At 40.9% G+C, this 15,475-nt stretch overlaps 1 protein-coding gene across 5 annotated transcripts in view; it reads left to right on the top strand.

The window, feature by feature from the left end:
* Positions 1 to 15,475, top strand: part of dlg3 (discs, large homolog 3 (Drosophila)) — a 164,610-nt gene that overhangs the window by 90,895 nt on the left and 58,240 nt on the right. For all 5 annotated transcript variants that reach the window (XM_063000488.1, XM_063000491.1, XM_063000489.1 and 2 more), the window contains 3 exons: positions 7,266 to 7,319; positions 7,711 to 7,761; positions 14,326 to 14,450. In XM_063000488.1, coding sequence (XP_062856558.1) covers positions 7,266 to 7,319; positions 7,711 to 7,761; positions 14,326 to 14,450 — 230 coding nt within the window. The remainder of the gene's footprint in view (positions 1 to 7,265; positions 7,320 to 7,710; positions 7,762 to 14,325; positions 14,451 to 15,475) is intronic.

Below are 15,475 nucleotides of genomic sequence, written 5' to 3'. Positions count from 1 at the left end.
TGTAGAACTACAAAGTGCTTCTATATGGTAAGTGGAGCTGATAAAATGGACAGTGAGTGTAGAAACCAGGAGGTGGTTTTAATGTTATAGCTGGAGAGCTTAAGTTTGAATTTCAGTGGTGTCACTGGCCATGCCTGAGGAAGGGAAGGTCCTGCAAAAAGTGAGCTCTGCTGTTTGGTCAAGACACTGCCATGAATAGTGGAGTAACACACAAGTACACCTTGACCTGGTATAAAAAAGCAGCTGGCGACTACACATGTCGTAGAGGATGGGCACTAGTCTCAGACTCTTCTCTGCCAGCGTGAGGGTGGTGCAGACGTCAGAGCTGGAACTGACTAGACTGGGAGACAGAGGCCTCTGTTTGTCACTTTATATCCGTCCTCTCTGCATAAGCCCTCTCATGATTTTGATTTAAAATAGTGATTTAAGAGTGACATACAGCAGGGTTCAAGCTGTGTAAGCCTCTCTCAGGACACGACCTATCCAGGTCACATTATTGCTGTAACACACTGTGGTGACGTTGTATCACTGCTCATTCACAATCCTCAGAGACAGATTCAGCACACGTTGGGATTATCGTCCTCTTTTGTCGTGTTTACTTGTGTAGTATAATAAGATGTGGGATTAGATACAAAATCCCAGACTAAGATGATGGCTGTTATAGGCGTAGGTCTGTTGACTAATAACACACATATTTATTTGTATTAAATTAGCAGGCTGGACAGTACACTATATTTTATGGGGCTTTATGAATAACTTGCCTTGATTTATCCCAGTATATGATATGTTGTTATCTCTAATGCTAAATTCACACTACACAGCTTTCAAGTTATTCAGATCACTGTACAGATCACACTACACAACTTGATCTCTTGTAATCGGGAGTCTTTTAAGTCATTCACACTGATCAGCCATAACATTAAAACCACCTCCTTGTTTCTACACTCACTGTCCATTTTTTCAGCTCCACTTATCATATAGAAACTTTTTGTAGTTCTACAATTACCGACTGTAGTCCATTTATTTCTCTACATCCTTTTTTAGCCTGCTTTCACCCTGTTCTTCAATGGTCAGGACGCCCAGAGGAACACCACAGAGCAGGTATTATTTGGGTGGTGGATGATTCTCAGCACTGCAGTAACAATGACATGGTGGTGGTGTGTTAGTGTGTGTTGTGCTGGTATGAGTGGATCAGACACAGCAGTGCTGCTGGAGTTTTGGTCCACCTTGTAGATGTAAAATCAGAGACGATCGCTGATCTATTGCTGCTGTTTGAGTTGGTCATGTTCTAGACCTTCATCAGTGGTCACAGGACGCTGCCCACAGGAGCTGTTGGCTGGATATTTTTGGTTGGTGGACTATTCTCAGTCCAGCAGTGACAGTGAGGTGTTTAAAAACTCCATCAGTGCTGCTGTGTCTGATCCACTCATACCAGCACAACACACACTAACACACCACCACCATGTCAGTGTCACTGCAGTGCTAAGAATGATCCACCACCCAAATAATACCTACTCTGTAGTGGTCCTGGGAATGTCCTGACCATAATAACAGCATGAAAGGGGGCTAATAAAGCATGCAAAGAAAGAGATGGACTACAGTCAGTAATTGTAGAACTACAAAGTGCTTCTATATGGTAAGTGGAGCTGATAAAATGGACAGTGAGTGTAGAAACAAGGAGGTGGTTTTAATGTTATGGCTGATGTATATATACTATATATGTTTAGTAGAATGTTTACAGATATTGGTTAACCATCAACTAATGATGGTTGGTTGTCAGTCTAAAGAATTTGGCTAATTCTGTTGACAAATAGCTGTCTGTTAGTGCAGGAACCGTTCTTTGCATCAAAAACTGTCAAATTTGTTTGACAAATTGTCTCATCCTATTTGAATATGTGCACTGTGCAAATTTGCTCCACTGGCTTGTCCACCCACTGGCATGTTCACTCTACAGCAGGTGTGAAACAGGTGTTAAAGGTTAAGTATATACTAAACCCATAACAAAAACAGACTTCGATTTTACAGTTTTACTTATTTTTAATTGGAACTTTTTCCTTGAATTTTATTTCTGACCACCCACTCTGTCCTGCATCAGATTAAAACATACCCTATTCCCCATTTCCCCATTCCATGTCCTACATCACAAAAATAAATCAAATCTGTTTTTCCTTTCTTTGTTTGATGTTGTGTGATGTCGATTGTGATTTCAAATGATTTCGATAGGAAAGCCGTCGAAAGCAGTGGCCAGGAATCCAGGAGTACATAATGGGCCCCGCTCGAGGGATGGCATTTCTCTCGTCCCTGTCAATAAGAGATGCAGTAGTTAATTGTGGGCATCTTTGAGCTCATGTTTACAAATACTGCAGATAGCACTTCTCTGACTGTACATTACTGGCAGTACCCGATTGCATCCAAGGAGAGCACGTTGCTGTACACGCCTCTTCTGACACGTGAACAGCCCTCCTCTTCTTGCCCCTGCATTCTGCACAGGTGTCTCTTCTGTCAATCAGGGTCCTTGCACAGCATATGAGGACCCACCCACACATAGTCGGGTCGTCTCACCCTAGCAGATATGGTGGCCAATTAGTATCTCCTGCAGGCACTGCCAATTATGCCCGCCAGATGGCGCCCAGCTGACCGGTGGCAACGCCGAGTTTCGAACCGAGGAGTTCAGAATCTCAGCGCTGGTGTGCTAGCGGAACATCCCGTTGTGCCACCGGGGTGCCAAAACCATTTTTCAGTGTATCACAAAAGTGAGTACACCCCTCACATTTCTGCAAATATTTCATTATATCTTTTCATGGGACAACACTATAGACATGAAACTTGGATATAACTTAGAGTAGTCAGTGTACAGCTTGTATAGCAGTGTAGATTTACTGTCTTCTGAAAATAACTCAAAACACAGCCATTAATGTCTAAATATCTGGCAACATAAGTGAGTACACCCCACAGTGAACATGTCCAAATTGTGCCCAAATGTGTCGTTGTCCCTCCCTGGTGTCATGTGTCAAGGTCCCAGGTGTAAATGGGGAGCAGGGCTGTTAAATTTGGTGTTTTGGGTACAATTCTCTCATACTGGCCACTGGATATTCAACATGGCACCTCATGGCAAAGAACTCTCTGAGGATGTGAGAAATAGAATTGTTGCTCTCCACAAAGATGGCCTGGGCTATAAGAAGATTGCTAACACCCTGAAACTGAGCTACAGCATGGTGGCCAAGGTCATACAGCGGTTTTCCAGGACAGGTTCCACTCGGAACAGGCTTCGCCAGGGTCGACCAAAGAAGTTGAGTCCACGTGTTCGGCGTCATATCCAGAGGTTGGCTTTAAAAAATAGACACATGAGTGCTGCCAGCATTGCTGCAGAGGTTGAAGACGTGGGAGGTCAGCCTGTCAGTGCTCAGACCATACGCCGCACACTGCATCAACTCGGTCTGCATGGTCGTCATCCCAGAAGGAAGCTGACGCACAAGAAAGCCCGCAAACAGTTTGCTGAAGACAAGCAGTCCAAGAACATGGATTACTGGAATGCCCTGTGGTCTGACGAGACCAAGATAAACTTGTTTGGCTCAGATGGTGTCCAGCATGTGTGGCGGCGCCCTGGTGAGAAGTACCAAGACAACTGTATCTTGCCTACAGTCAAGCATGGTGGTGGTAGCATCATGGTCTTGGGCTGCATGAGTGTTGCTGGCACTGGGGAGCTGCAGTTCATTGAGGGAAACATGAATTCCAACATGTACTGTGACATTCTGAAACAGAGCATGATCCCCTCCCTTCGAAAACTGGGCCTCATGGCTGTTTTCCAACAGGATAACGACCCCAAACACAACCTCCAAGATGACAACTGCCTTGCTGAGGAAGCTGAAGGTAAAAGTGATGGACTAAACCCAATTGAGCACCTGTGGCACATCCTCAAGTGGAAGGTGGAGGAGTTCAAGGTGTCTAACATCCACCAGCTCCGTGATGTCATCATGGAGGAGTGGAAGAGGATTCCAGTAGCAACCTGTGCAGCTCTGGTGAATTCCATGCCCAGGAGGGTTAAGGCAGTGCTGGATAATAATGGTGGTCACACAAAATATTGACACTTTGGGCACAATTTGGACATGTTCACTGTGGGGTGTACTCACTTATGTTTCCAGCCATTTAGACATTAATGGCTGTGTGTTGAGTTATTTTCAGAAGACTGTAAATCTACACTGCTATACAAGTTGTACACTGACTACTGTAAGTTATATCCAAGTTTTATTTCTATAGTGTTGTCCCATGAAAAGATATAATAAAATATTTGCAGAAATGTGAGGGGTGTACTCACTTTTGTGATACACTGTATATATATTTTTACCACTTCAATCATACTCTCACTAATGCTGGTCCCTGCTCCTGATTGGGGAGGACGAGGCTGCTCCACACCCCCTCTGAAGCAATCGAACATCTTATCACCCACACTTTGACGAGCACAGTGCGGTACAGCGCTGTGCACAAAGGGCCACACCCCCTACCGCCTACCGCACTCCTTCCCCATCTCCATGCAGGCGCCACCAACCAGCCAGCAAAGATCGTAATCGCCCTAGTCTGAGAGAGAGTCCCCATCTGGCTTTAGTCCCGCCCCTTATCTGAACAACAGGCCAATCGTTGTTCATGTAGCCACTCAGCCTCAGCCGGCAAAACAGGGCCGAGATTCAATACGATGTATTCGAGATCTCAGCTCTGGTGAACAGCGTGTGCTTTACCGCTGCGCCATCTGAGCGCAATTTTTCAATATTTTAATATTTTCACATGATTAACTGACCGTGATTGGCCGAAGCCCTATGTTTGATTGGTGCCCTTTCTGGGTTATTCCTGCTGCAGCCAGTGTTTCCCGCACAAATGTTTTTTTGACTTGTGATTGGACACAAATTCACACAGACACATACCAAAATCAGGTGGAAAGTCATGTCTTTTAAATATCTGCAAAGCAGGGGTACGTCTCCATAGCAGTCCCCATGATGTTTTAACAGAATGTCCAACCAGCTCACATACACACAGTGCATTTAAGGTACTGTACATTAAACGAATAATCATGGATGATGAATTACGAATGATTGAATGAAATGATGCTGTAATCATGGCATCATCGGAGACATGTTCTAATGTTATTTTGTTTAGAGTGCCATCATGTTGTACCTGTAAGGATCTGTCAGGAAGCAGGATATGTTAGGAGAAAATTGAACCTGTGACTTAGGAAAAGCTCTTAGAATGTGTTCTTGTACTCTGAGTGGTACACTGAGTGGTCTGGTTGAGTTAGGTAAAGAAATAATTTAAAGTGTTTGACAATGAAGCACAAACTGCATTGCCAATGAAAGAGACTCTGAAAGGTGAAAGTCAGTGGTCTGTTTTTGTGCCTTACGTAATCCTGTAGTGATATGGTGCTTATTGTATGGATCAGAATTTTCTGGATGTTATAGATGTAATATATACACTGCCTGGCCAAAAAAAAAAAGGTCACTACCTGTATTTAACTAAGCAAATAGGTAAGAGCCTCCCATTGGATAATTACTGCATGGTTGATTATGATTCAGCTGGCAACAAGTTATTTAACCTTAACTGATGCAGTGAGTAGCTTCTCATTTGTTAAACAACCATATCGAAAGACACATCCTGTGGTCGTGGAAAAGATGTTAATCTGTTTCAGAAGGGTCAAATTATTGGCATGCATCAAACAGAGAAAACATCTAAGGAGAAGCTGAAACTACTAAAATCGTGTTAAGAACTGTCCAACGCATTATTAAAAAGTAGAAGGACAGTGGGGAAACATCATCTTCGAGGAAGGAATGTGGTCGGAAAATTAGAAGGGAACTCAAGGGACTAAACAGCTGTGTAGCCTTAAGAAAACCACTTGTCAGTGAGGCTAACCGACAAAAACGGCTTCAATTTGCTAGGGAGCATAAAGATTGGACTCAATGGAAGAAGGTCATGTGGTCTGATGTGTCCAGATTTACCCTGTTCCAGAGTGATGGGCGCATCGGGGTAAGAAGAGAGGCGGCTGAAGTGATGCACCCATCATGCCTAGTGCCTACCGTACAAGCCTGTGGGGGCAGTGCTATGATCTGGGGTTGCTGCAGTTGGTCAGGTCTAGGTTCAGCAACATTATGTGCCCAAAGAATAAGGTCAAATTCAAGATGACAATGCCAGCATTCATCAGGCTCAAATTGTGAAAGAGTGGTTCAGGGAGCATGAGACATCATTTTCACACATGGATTGGCCACCACAGAGTCCAGACCTGAACCCCATTGAGAATCTTTGGGATGTGCTGGAGAAGACTTTGCTCAGTGGTCCAAATCTCCCATCATCAATACAAGATCTTGGGCAAAAATTAATGCAACTCTGGACAGAAATAAATGTTGTGACATTGCAGAAGCTTGTGGAAACGATGCCACAGCGAATGCGTGCCGTAATCAAAGCTAAAGCCGGTCCAACGAAATATTAGTGTGTGACCTTTTTTTTGGCCAGGCAGTGTATAATGCATGGTGCTGTAGATCTGGATTAAATGTCTTTAAAATTGTAAACTGTTCTGCAATCATTGATATTTGAAAAATAGACACATAGAACAATTGTTGTTATATCAGTAATATTATTTGGAATGCAATTTCAGCTAAATGTATTATTTATGGGCATGAGTCTTCATTTCCCAAAAATAAAACTGATAGCAAACCAGAAAATGTCTCACTCTCAACCAAATTAGCAACACACTGATGTTATACCGTATCAGTGATAGAAATCACCCTTAGGTGTCTGGTAAAAGAAATCTATGCAGGTTCTTATTTGAGATTAATAGTAAAGTGTTGTATTACTTTAGAGACTTTGTACATTTGTATATGGATATAATTTTAAGTAAACGAACACTTTGCTATAAAGTTTAAAAGAAGGGCTACTGGTCACCTAACACTTCTGAATGCTCGGGTCTGTTGCCAGCATATGCTTACACCTTGTAGTTACACTTGATTAAAAAAAAGCTACGGTAGAATGACATTATGTGTGTTTCTCAGGGGACATTTGGAAATATAAAAGCATATATTTTAGAAATAGAGGCCATTGTCATTTTAACACCTCCATTCCGCTCTTCTCCCTACATTATCACACCTCAGCGATGATGTACCACGTTCCACTGAGTCACACTGGCTGTTTCAACGCATACACTTATTTTCTTATTGCCGTGTGTGCGCGCGCGTGTGTGTGTTGAAAATATTAGACATTGAGGTAATGTGCATCTCTCCATCTTGCAGGCAAACCCTCCTCCCATCATTGTGAATGCAGACTCACTAGATGCAGGCCCTTATGTAAGTATCTGCCGTTTCGCTAAGCTCATCTCCATTAGTCTCTGTATCTATCAACATAGAATAATTCTTCCTTAGACTTACATAGCCATTTCTGTATGTAGAATAGGAAGATACATTTGATGTATTTAATATGTATTTGATCATTTCTATTTTGTAAGATACTTTAGTGTTGTGGCATTGTGGCCTATTTTCAGTTAAACATCTCATAGCCATGCCCATAAATATAACATAAAAAAGCTTATCAGTATCAACAAGCTATTTAGGTCACGCAAGCATTAAAATTTATCTAAATTTTACTGTTTATATTGTCATCCAAATAAAGTACATGGTTCAGTGTATTTAAATGCATGGACATATGAGTATGATTTAATCCTTCTATTGTTTATTGCAGGTGAATGGAAGTGACGGCATGTACAAATATGAAGAAATTATACTGGAAAGGGTAATTATTTACTTGCATGCTTTTTTTTTTTACCAGTCAATTTAAATTTCAATTCATTTTCTGTTGTTTGTGCAAATCTGGCCACTAGATGGCAGTAAATAGTGATTTTAAACTGAAAAAGACGACTAAAATTGCTTCTTAATAAACAGGACTGATTATTATCCATTAAACAACATAATAATGGCTACAAACTTAATTTATTATACTAAAATAATTGAGTTAGGTGTACTGTTAAAAGAGAAAAATTAAATAAACATATTCGCACTATATATATATATATATATATATATATATATATGGTGCTTAAACAGCTAGCGTAATTCTTTTAGTACGCTAGCCCAACACAGTCATGCTATCGACCGGCTACACAGACATGATTGGCTATATCTGGGTGTCAAAAGTTGTAAGATGGATTGTCGCCATGTCCAGGGTGTGTATATATATACAGTATATACAGTGTATCACAAAAGTGAGTACACCCCTCACATTTCTGCAGATATTTAAGTATATCTTTTCATGGGACAACACTGACAAAATGACACTTTGACACAATGAAAAGTAGTCTGTGTGCAGCTTATATAACAGTGTAAATTTATTCTTCCCTCAAAATAACTCAATATACAGCCATTAATGTCTAAACCACCGGCAACAAAAGTGAGTACACCCCTTAGTGAAAGTTCCTGAAGTGTCAATATTTTGTGTGGCCATCATTATTTCCCAGAACTGCCTTAACTCTCCTGGGCATGGAGTTTACCAGAGCTTCACAGGTTGCCACTGGAATGCTTTTCCACTCCTCCATGACGACATCACGGAGCTGGCGGATATTCGAGACTTTGCGCTCCTCCACCTTCCGCTTGAGGATGCCCCAAAGATTTTCTATTGGGTTTAGGTCTGGAGACATGCTTGGCCAGTCCATCACCTTTACCCTCAGCCTCTTCAATAAAGCAGTGGTCGTCTTAGAGGTGTGTTTGGGGTCATTATCATGCTGGAACACTGCCCTGCGACCCAGTTTCCGGAGGGAGGGGATCATGCTCTGCTTCAGTATTTCACAGTACATATTGGAGTTCATGTGTCCCTCAATGAAATGTAACTCCCCAACACCTGCTGCACTCATGCAGCCCCAGACCATGGCATTCCCACCACCATGCTTGACTGTAGGCATGACACACTTATCTTTGTACTCCTCACCTGATTGCCGCCACACATGCTTGAGACCATCTGAACCAAACAAATTAATCTTGGTCTCATCAGACCATAGGACATGGTTCCAGTAATCCATGTCCTTTGTTGACATGTCTTCAGCAAACTGTTTGCAGGCTTTCTTGTGTAGAGACTTCAGAAGAGGCTTCCTTCTGAGGTGACAGCCATGCAGACCAATTTGATGTAGTGTGCGGCGTATGGTCTGAGCACTGACAGGCTGACCCCCCACCTTTTCAATCTCTGCAGCAATGCTGACAGCACTCCTGTGCCTATCTTTCAAAGACAGCAGTTGGATGTGACGCTGAGCACGTGCACTCAGCTTCTTTGGACGACCAACGCGAGGTCTGTTCTGAGTGGACCCTGCTCTTTTAAAACGCTGGATGATCTTGGCCACTGTGCTGCAGCCCAGTTTCAGGGTGTTGGCAATCTTCTTGTAGCCTTGGCCATCTTCATGTAGCGCAACAATTCGTCTTTTAGGATCCTCAGAGAGTTCTTTGCCATGAGGTGCCATGTTGGAACTTTCAGTGACCAGTATGAGAGAGTGTGAGAGCTGTACTACTAAATTGAACACACCTGCTCCCTATGCACACCTGAGACCTAGTAACACTAACAAATCACATGACATTTTGGAGGGAAAATGACAAGCAGTGCTCAATTTGGACATTTAGGGGTGTAGTCTCTTAGGGGTGTACTCACTTTTGTTGCCGGTGGTTTAGACATTAATGGCTGTATATTGAGTTATTTTGAGGGAAGAATAAATTTACACTGTTATATAAGCTGCACACAGACTACTTTTCATTGTGTCAAAGTGTCATTTTGTCAGTGTTGTCCCATGAAAAGATATACTTAAATATCTGCAGAAATGTCAGGGGTGTACTCACTTTTGTGATACACTGTATATATATATATATATATATATATATATATATATATATATACAGTATATATATATATATATATATACAGTATATATATATATATATATATATATATATATATATATTAGGGCTGTCGAAGTTAATGCGATAATAACGCATTAACGCGATTTCAATTTAACGCGATTAAAAATAATAGTGCCGTTAACGCAAATTCTAGTTAATGTTGAGACTTGACTGGTAGAACTACAACGCTCGGTTACATTATGTTAACAAACCGCAAATGAAAAACGGTGGCAAGTCCGACATTAAAACTTGCCACTGTTTTTCATTTGCGGTTTGTTAACATAATGTAACCGAGCGTTGTAGTGATGCACTTATAAAGAAATAAATACACGCTATATTCACAAGTTGTCGGGAGCAGAACACTTTTATTAACTTATTCTGTTAAGGTACCAAATACCGGAAAGCTGAGTCAAGCACGTTAGTCCATGCACTATGGAAGCCCCAAAGGGTCAAAACACACTCACTTCGTGTAGAAACGGCCATCAAACCATTGTCACAATACAACCACAGAAAAGTCTGTTACAATAACTACGCCTTATCCCACATAAAGCACCGCTGATCTACAATGTTTGCTGATGGAGAAATTCTAAACTACAATCTGACATTTACTGCCTAGTATGTGAGTGAATAAACTCCCTTACAGTTTTCTCTTGTCCCAGCAGTTTTTAACATCAGTACATTTAGCATAAAATGTGTTCACCATTTTAATTGTAACATTTCACATAAAAATCCTTGTTTTCTATAACATTTACACAGATTTTTTTTAATGCGATTAATCGCGATTAACTATATGAAATTCTGAGATTAATCGCGATAAAAATTTTTAATCGTTTGACAGCCCTAATATATATATATATATATATATATATATACCGACTAGGCATAGCATTATGACCATCTCCTTGTTTCTACACTCAGTATCCATTTTATCAGCTCCACTTTTATACAGGAGCACTTTGTAGTTCTACAATTACTGACTGTAGTCCATCTATTTCTTTACATACTTTTTTAGCCTGCTTTAACCCTGTTCTTCAATGGTCAGGACCAGTGCTGCTGTGTGTTATCCACCCATACCAGCACAACACACACTAACACACCGCCACCGTGTCAGTGTCACTGCAGTGCTGAGAATGACCCGCCACCCAAATAATACCTGCCCTGGAGTGGTCCTGTGGGGGTCCTGACCATTGAAGAACGTGGTGAAAGCAGGCTTAAAAAGTATGTAGAGAAACAGATGGACTACAGTCAGTAATTTTAGAACTACAAAGTGCTCCTATATGGTAAGTGGAGCTGATAAAATGGACAGTGAGTGGTGGTTATAATGTTATGCCTGATCGGTGTATATTCACAATATTATAGTAAAGTTTATCAAATATGGCATATGCTGAAGCATGCAGACTGTATAAGCAGTTTTGACTAAGACTGTTCATGGTGTTTCAGCCCTTGCCTTAACTTTCACAGTTTCTAGACGTTTTGGACAGTGGAACTGTTTTTACACAAGTGAGCTGGATGCACTTAGATATCTTTCATATTTTTTATAGCAATTTCTAGCTTTGTAACTCATTTACAGATCATCAGTCAGCTGATTTGATAAGCTCATGGTTGCCGAGAAGCACAAGGTTTTAAAGAACTGACTATCATTAGCTGACTATTTCTACTGGCAGTTTTGACCTCCCTAATTAGCCCTAGCAATCAATGATAGTTGTAAGACTTTAGAATTGTAAGGGAGTCTAAACTTCTACATATGTCACGATTAGTAATTATCCTAATTTGTTTATATATGTTTATGAAATATCAAGTAACTGAATTAACATCTGTGGTCATCTTGTTTACTATTATTATTTTCTTACTGTTTTACTTAAAAGTTCAACAAAATATGTAATTTAGGTGGGTCAGATATAGTATAGTAATTACTGTTTATTAAAACTATATAGTGGAGTTTTTAAACACATAGTAATTAAACAATATTTATGAGGGTTCTTCAAAAAGGTTTCCACACTTTTCTTTAACTCTATTTATTTAGAATTTTAAAAACAAATGCCATCACTTTTCTACATAGTCACCTTCATTTGCGATAAATTTTTCCCAGCGTCGTACCATTTTAATGCCATTAGCACTGATGCACCGCTGCTTTCACATCATCATATGAAAATCTTCTTTCCTTTAAAGCTTCTTTGGGCGTCCAAAAAGTTGGAAATCAGATGGCGCTAAATCCAGACTATAAGCTCTCTCTCAGTCTCTCAGACACAACCGATTACTACTTCTCCCGCCCTCACTGTTTCCAACCAAACGTGGAAACTTTTCGAAGATCCCTCGTGGAAACTGTGGAAACTTCTGTGGAAACTTTCTGTGGATCCCTCGTATATTATGTGCATGTTTAATTACTATGACTAAGACTGACCCACCCAAATGGCATACTTTGTTGAATTTGTAAGTGAGAAAAGTAAACACAACATCTGCAGCAAATCATAATTATATAGAATAGGTAGGTAATAGCTGTGGTAGTGAGTTGTGTATTTCACTGGAACACAAAATAATACTATAATACTACTGAATAATACTATTTGAAAAAGAAAAAATTAGAATAAAAAAATCTTGCAAACCCTGTGTGGAACGTTGCAGGAAAGTAGAACGTGTGGATGTGCATTATTTAAAATTAATTGGTATTTTGTTTGGTTCCACAAATGTGTCTAAAATAGAGTAGTAAGTGTAATTTAAATATTTAAAACTTTATTTTGGATTGAATATAGAATAACAATGCGTTTTTTGTATTTTGCATACACATTTACAATTCTTGTTTTCCATTAAGGCCAAACTTTGTTAATAAGTACAACTTAACACAGACCTTCTGTAGTTATGATTCATAAAAATTTGTATATCAGTGCTCACACGTGTTCAGTGTGGCACTGCGATCTTAAGTGCCATCCATTCACCTCAGAGACCAGACATTGAGTCTCAGATGTATGCTCTACAGACACAAATAGCCATGTCTAAGAGAGGGAAAGCCAAGCACTGCAACAATGATGCCCGCTGTCTGGTCGAGTCACCAGCAAGGCTGGTTAAGGAATACAAAGAGCATAGGCCGCTCAGGTGGACGCTGGAACCAGAGCTGGGATCTCGAATACATCGCATCGAATCTCAGCTCTGCCTGCCGGCTAAGGCTGAGCGGCCACATGAACAACGATTGGCCAGTTGTTCAGATATGTCTCTCTCATGACTGGTGCAATTACGACCTCTGCTGACTGATTGATGGCGCCTGCACAGAGATGAGAAAAGAGTGCTCTCAGGGTGTGTCTCTCCGTACACAACGCTGAGCTGCGCTGCACTTGTCAAAGTGTAGGTGATAAGATGCATACGGCATGCTGCCCACGTGTCAGCCGAAGAGTGTGAGTGTAGTGGGAACCTGCCCTTGTCTAAATTAAGGAGGGGGAAGAAATACTGTATTTCATTACTGAGATGTACTCAAAGAATATTTTAAATAGGTGCTAAACAGCATGAAATGAGTTAATAAACAGCATTAAAATTCCCAGGCCTGTTTCTAAATGACTCCATTTTGTATAAAGCAAAGACCTGTAGTCATTTTAATCAGACAGTGTACAGAATAAAACAGCAGTAGCTGGTAGAAAATGGTCGGAGCATTGGCAGAGCTCTATGGGCCTCTATCCTCCTACAGGTCTGCATGCATCTCTGGGCTTTCAAGATAATTGCAGGGCTGCTCCTCCACTAAGTGGAATTTGTGCATGCTGCGGCCTAAATAAACTGTTTAGGAACATATGTTAAAGGGTCTGTGGGTGTGGAACATTGTCAGTTGATCCTAGTTCGCCAGCTCTAACGGAATAAATGCTGAGCTGGGATGTTAGAGTTGTTCTAACCACAGCTCATTAATTATAGAAAATAATAAAGTGTAGATTTTCTTACAGAATGTCTGTTAGACAACTGAGTACATGGTCAATTCTTCTGACTACAGATGTTGAAGCCTGGAAAGCATAAATTATTTTATAATCACACTTGTTTTGTGGTTGTGAGAAAACTCTATATCATTTCTGCTGTCTGTATTCCATTAAATTTTTATCTTTTTAACCACCGCTTTATCCTGGTCAGGATTGTGGTGGGCCTGCTTTCTGAAATCATTGGGTGCAGTGCAATAACACACCTCAGGCAGGACACCAGTCCATCAGGGGCCTCGGCTGATCATGTCTGTATGTAGACGCCTGGCTGGAAGATAGCCCTGCTGGGCATTCGAACCCTGAATCACAGAAGTACTGGGTTAGCGTAATTTACCTCTGCGCCACCCGAGCACCTCAATGTCTGTACTAAGCACAGCAATGATAAATATGAAATCATTTACCTTTAATATCAAATTAAATAGGTAGTCAATAGGTTTATTAAATATGTCTATTAACACCCGTCCTGCATTGTACAGGGAAACTCTGGCCTGGGCTTCAGTATTGCTGGAGGAATTGATAATCCACACATCCCTGATGATCCAGGAATCTTCATCACCAAGATTATACCTGGAGGTGCAGCAGCCATGGATGGAAGACTGGGGTAAGTCTACACGCTCTTTTTCTCTGTTATTTCTTTCTCACATCACTATCTAGGATGCTGTCCTAGTAATCCACTGCCTTAGAGACGCTGCTCTAATTCTTTATTATACCAGTGTGTTTCTGTGTCAAATCCCAGTATCTGCCTGCCTTTTGGGGAGAACGTGTTGTGGTAAATTGTGACGATGGGTTAATATATGCACATTGTCAAGTTTCCCAGCTGGGAGCTAACAAAGTGGGTCAAAGGCTTGGCTTCCTTAAATAAATAAAAATGAGCTAATGATGATTCATGAGGCTGTATAACTTTCCTGCAGGACTGTAATATCAGGGTATGTGGATTTTGGCCTATCATTAATTTTAGCTGTCTAAAGCTAGTAATGTACAGTTTTTGTTCAGGCTGAGTCAGGGTGGTCTGATTTGATTGGGTGAGCATTTTTTAGTATTTTTAGTATGTGTGTGTCTATTCCTGCATTTCCTTTCAGCCACTGTCACTTCCATAGTCAGTAGGATTTTGAAAGCAGCTGTATATTGTGACATGTTATAATTTTTGCTTCTTACAGTTGACACCCAATTACTAATTATATTTTACATCATTTTAAGATGTTGCTTACATGAGATACAGAAATGCTGCTGTATTTCAAATGGTTGAGGAACATACACCGATCAGGCATAACATTATGACCACCTTCCTAATATTATGTTGGTCCCCTTTTTGCTGCCCCATACACTACAAACTGTGATGCACTGTGTATTCTGACACCTTTCTATTAGAACCAGCATTAACTTCTTCAGCAATCTGAGCTACAGTAGCTCGTCTCTTGGATCGGACCACACAGGCCAGCCTTTGCTCCCCACGTGCATCAATGAGCCTGTCACCGGTTTACCACTGTTCATTCCTTGGACCACTTTTGATAGATACTGACCACTGCAGACCGGGAACACCCCACAAGAGCTGCAGTTTTGGAGATGCTCTGACCCAGTTGTCTAGCCATCACAATTTGACCCTTGTCAAACTCGCTTAAATCCTTA

The sequence above is a fragment of the Trichomycterus rosablanca genome, chromosome 8, assembly GCF_030014385.1.
Source record: "Trichomycterus rosablanca isolate fTriRos1 chromosome 8, fTriRos1.hap1, whole genome shotgun sequence".
NCBI lineage: Eukaryota > Metazoa > Chordata > Actinopteri > Siluriformes > Trichomycteridae > Trichomycterus > Trichomycterus rosablanca.
The sequence above is the reverse complement of the archived record's forward strand: the minus strand, read 5'-3'. Positions and strand labels throughout refer to the sequence as shown.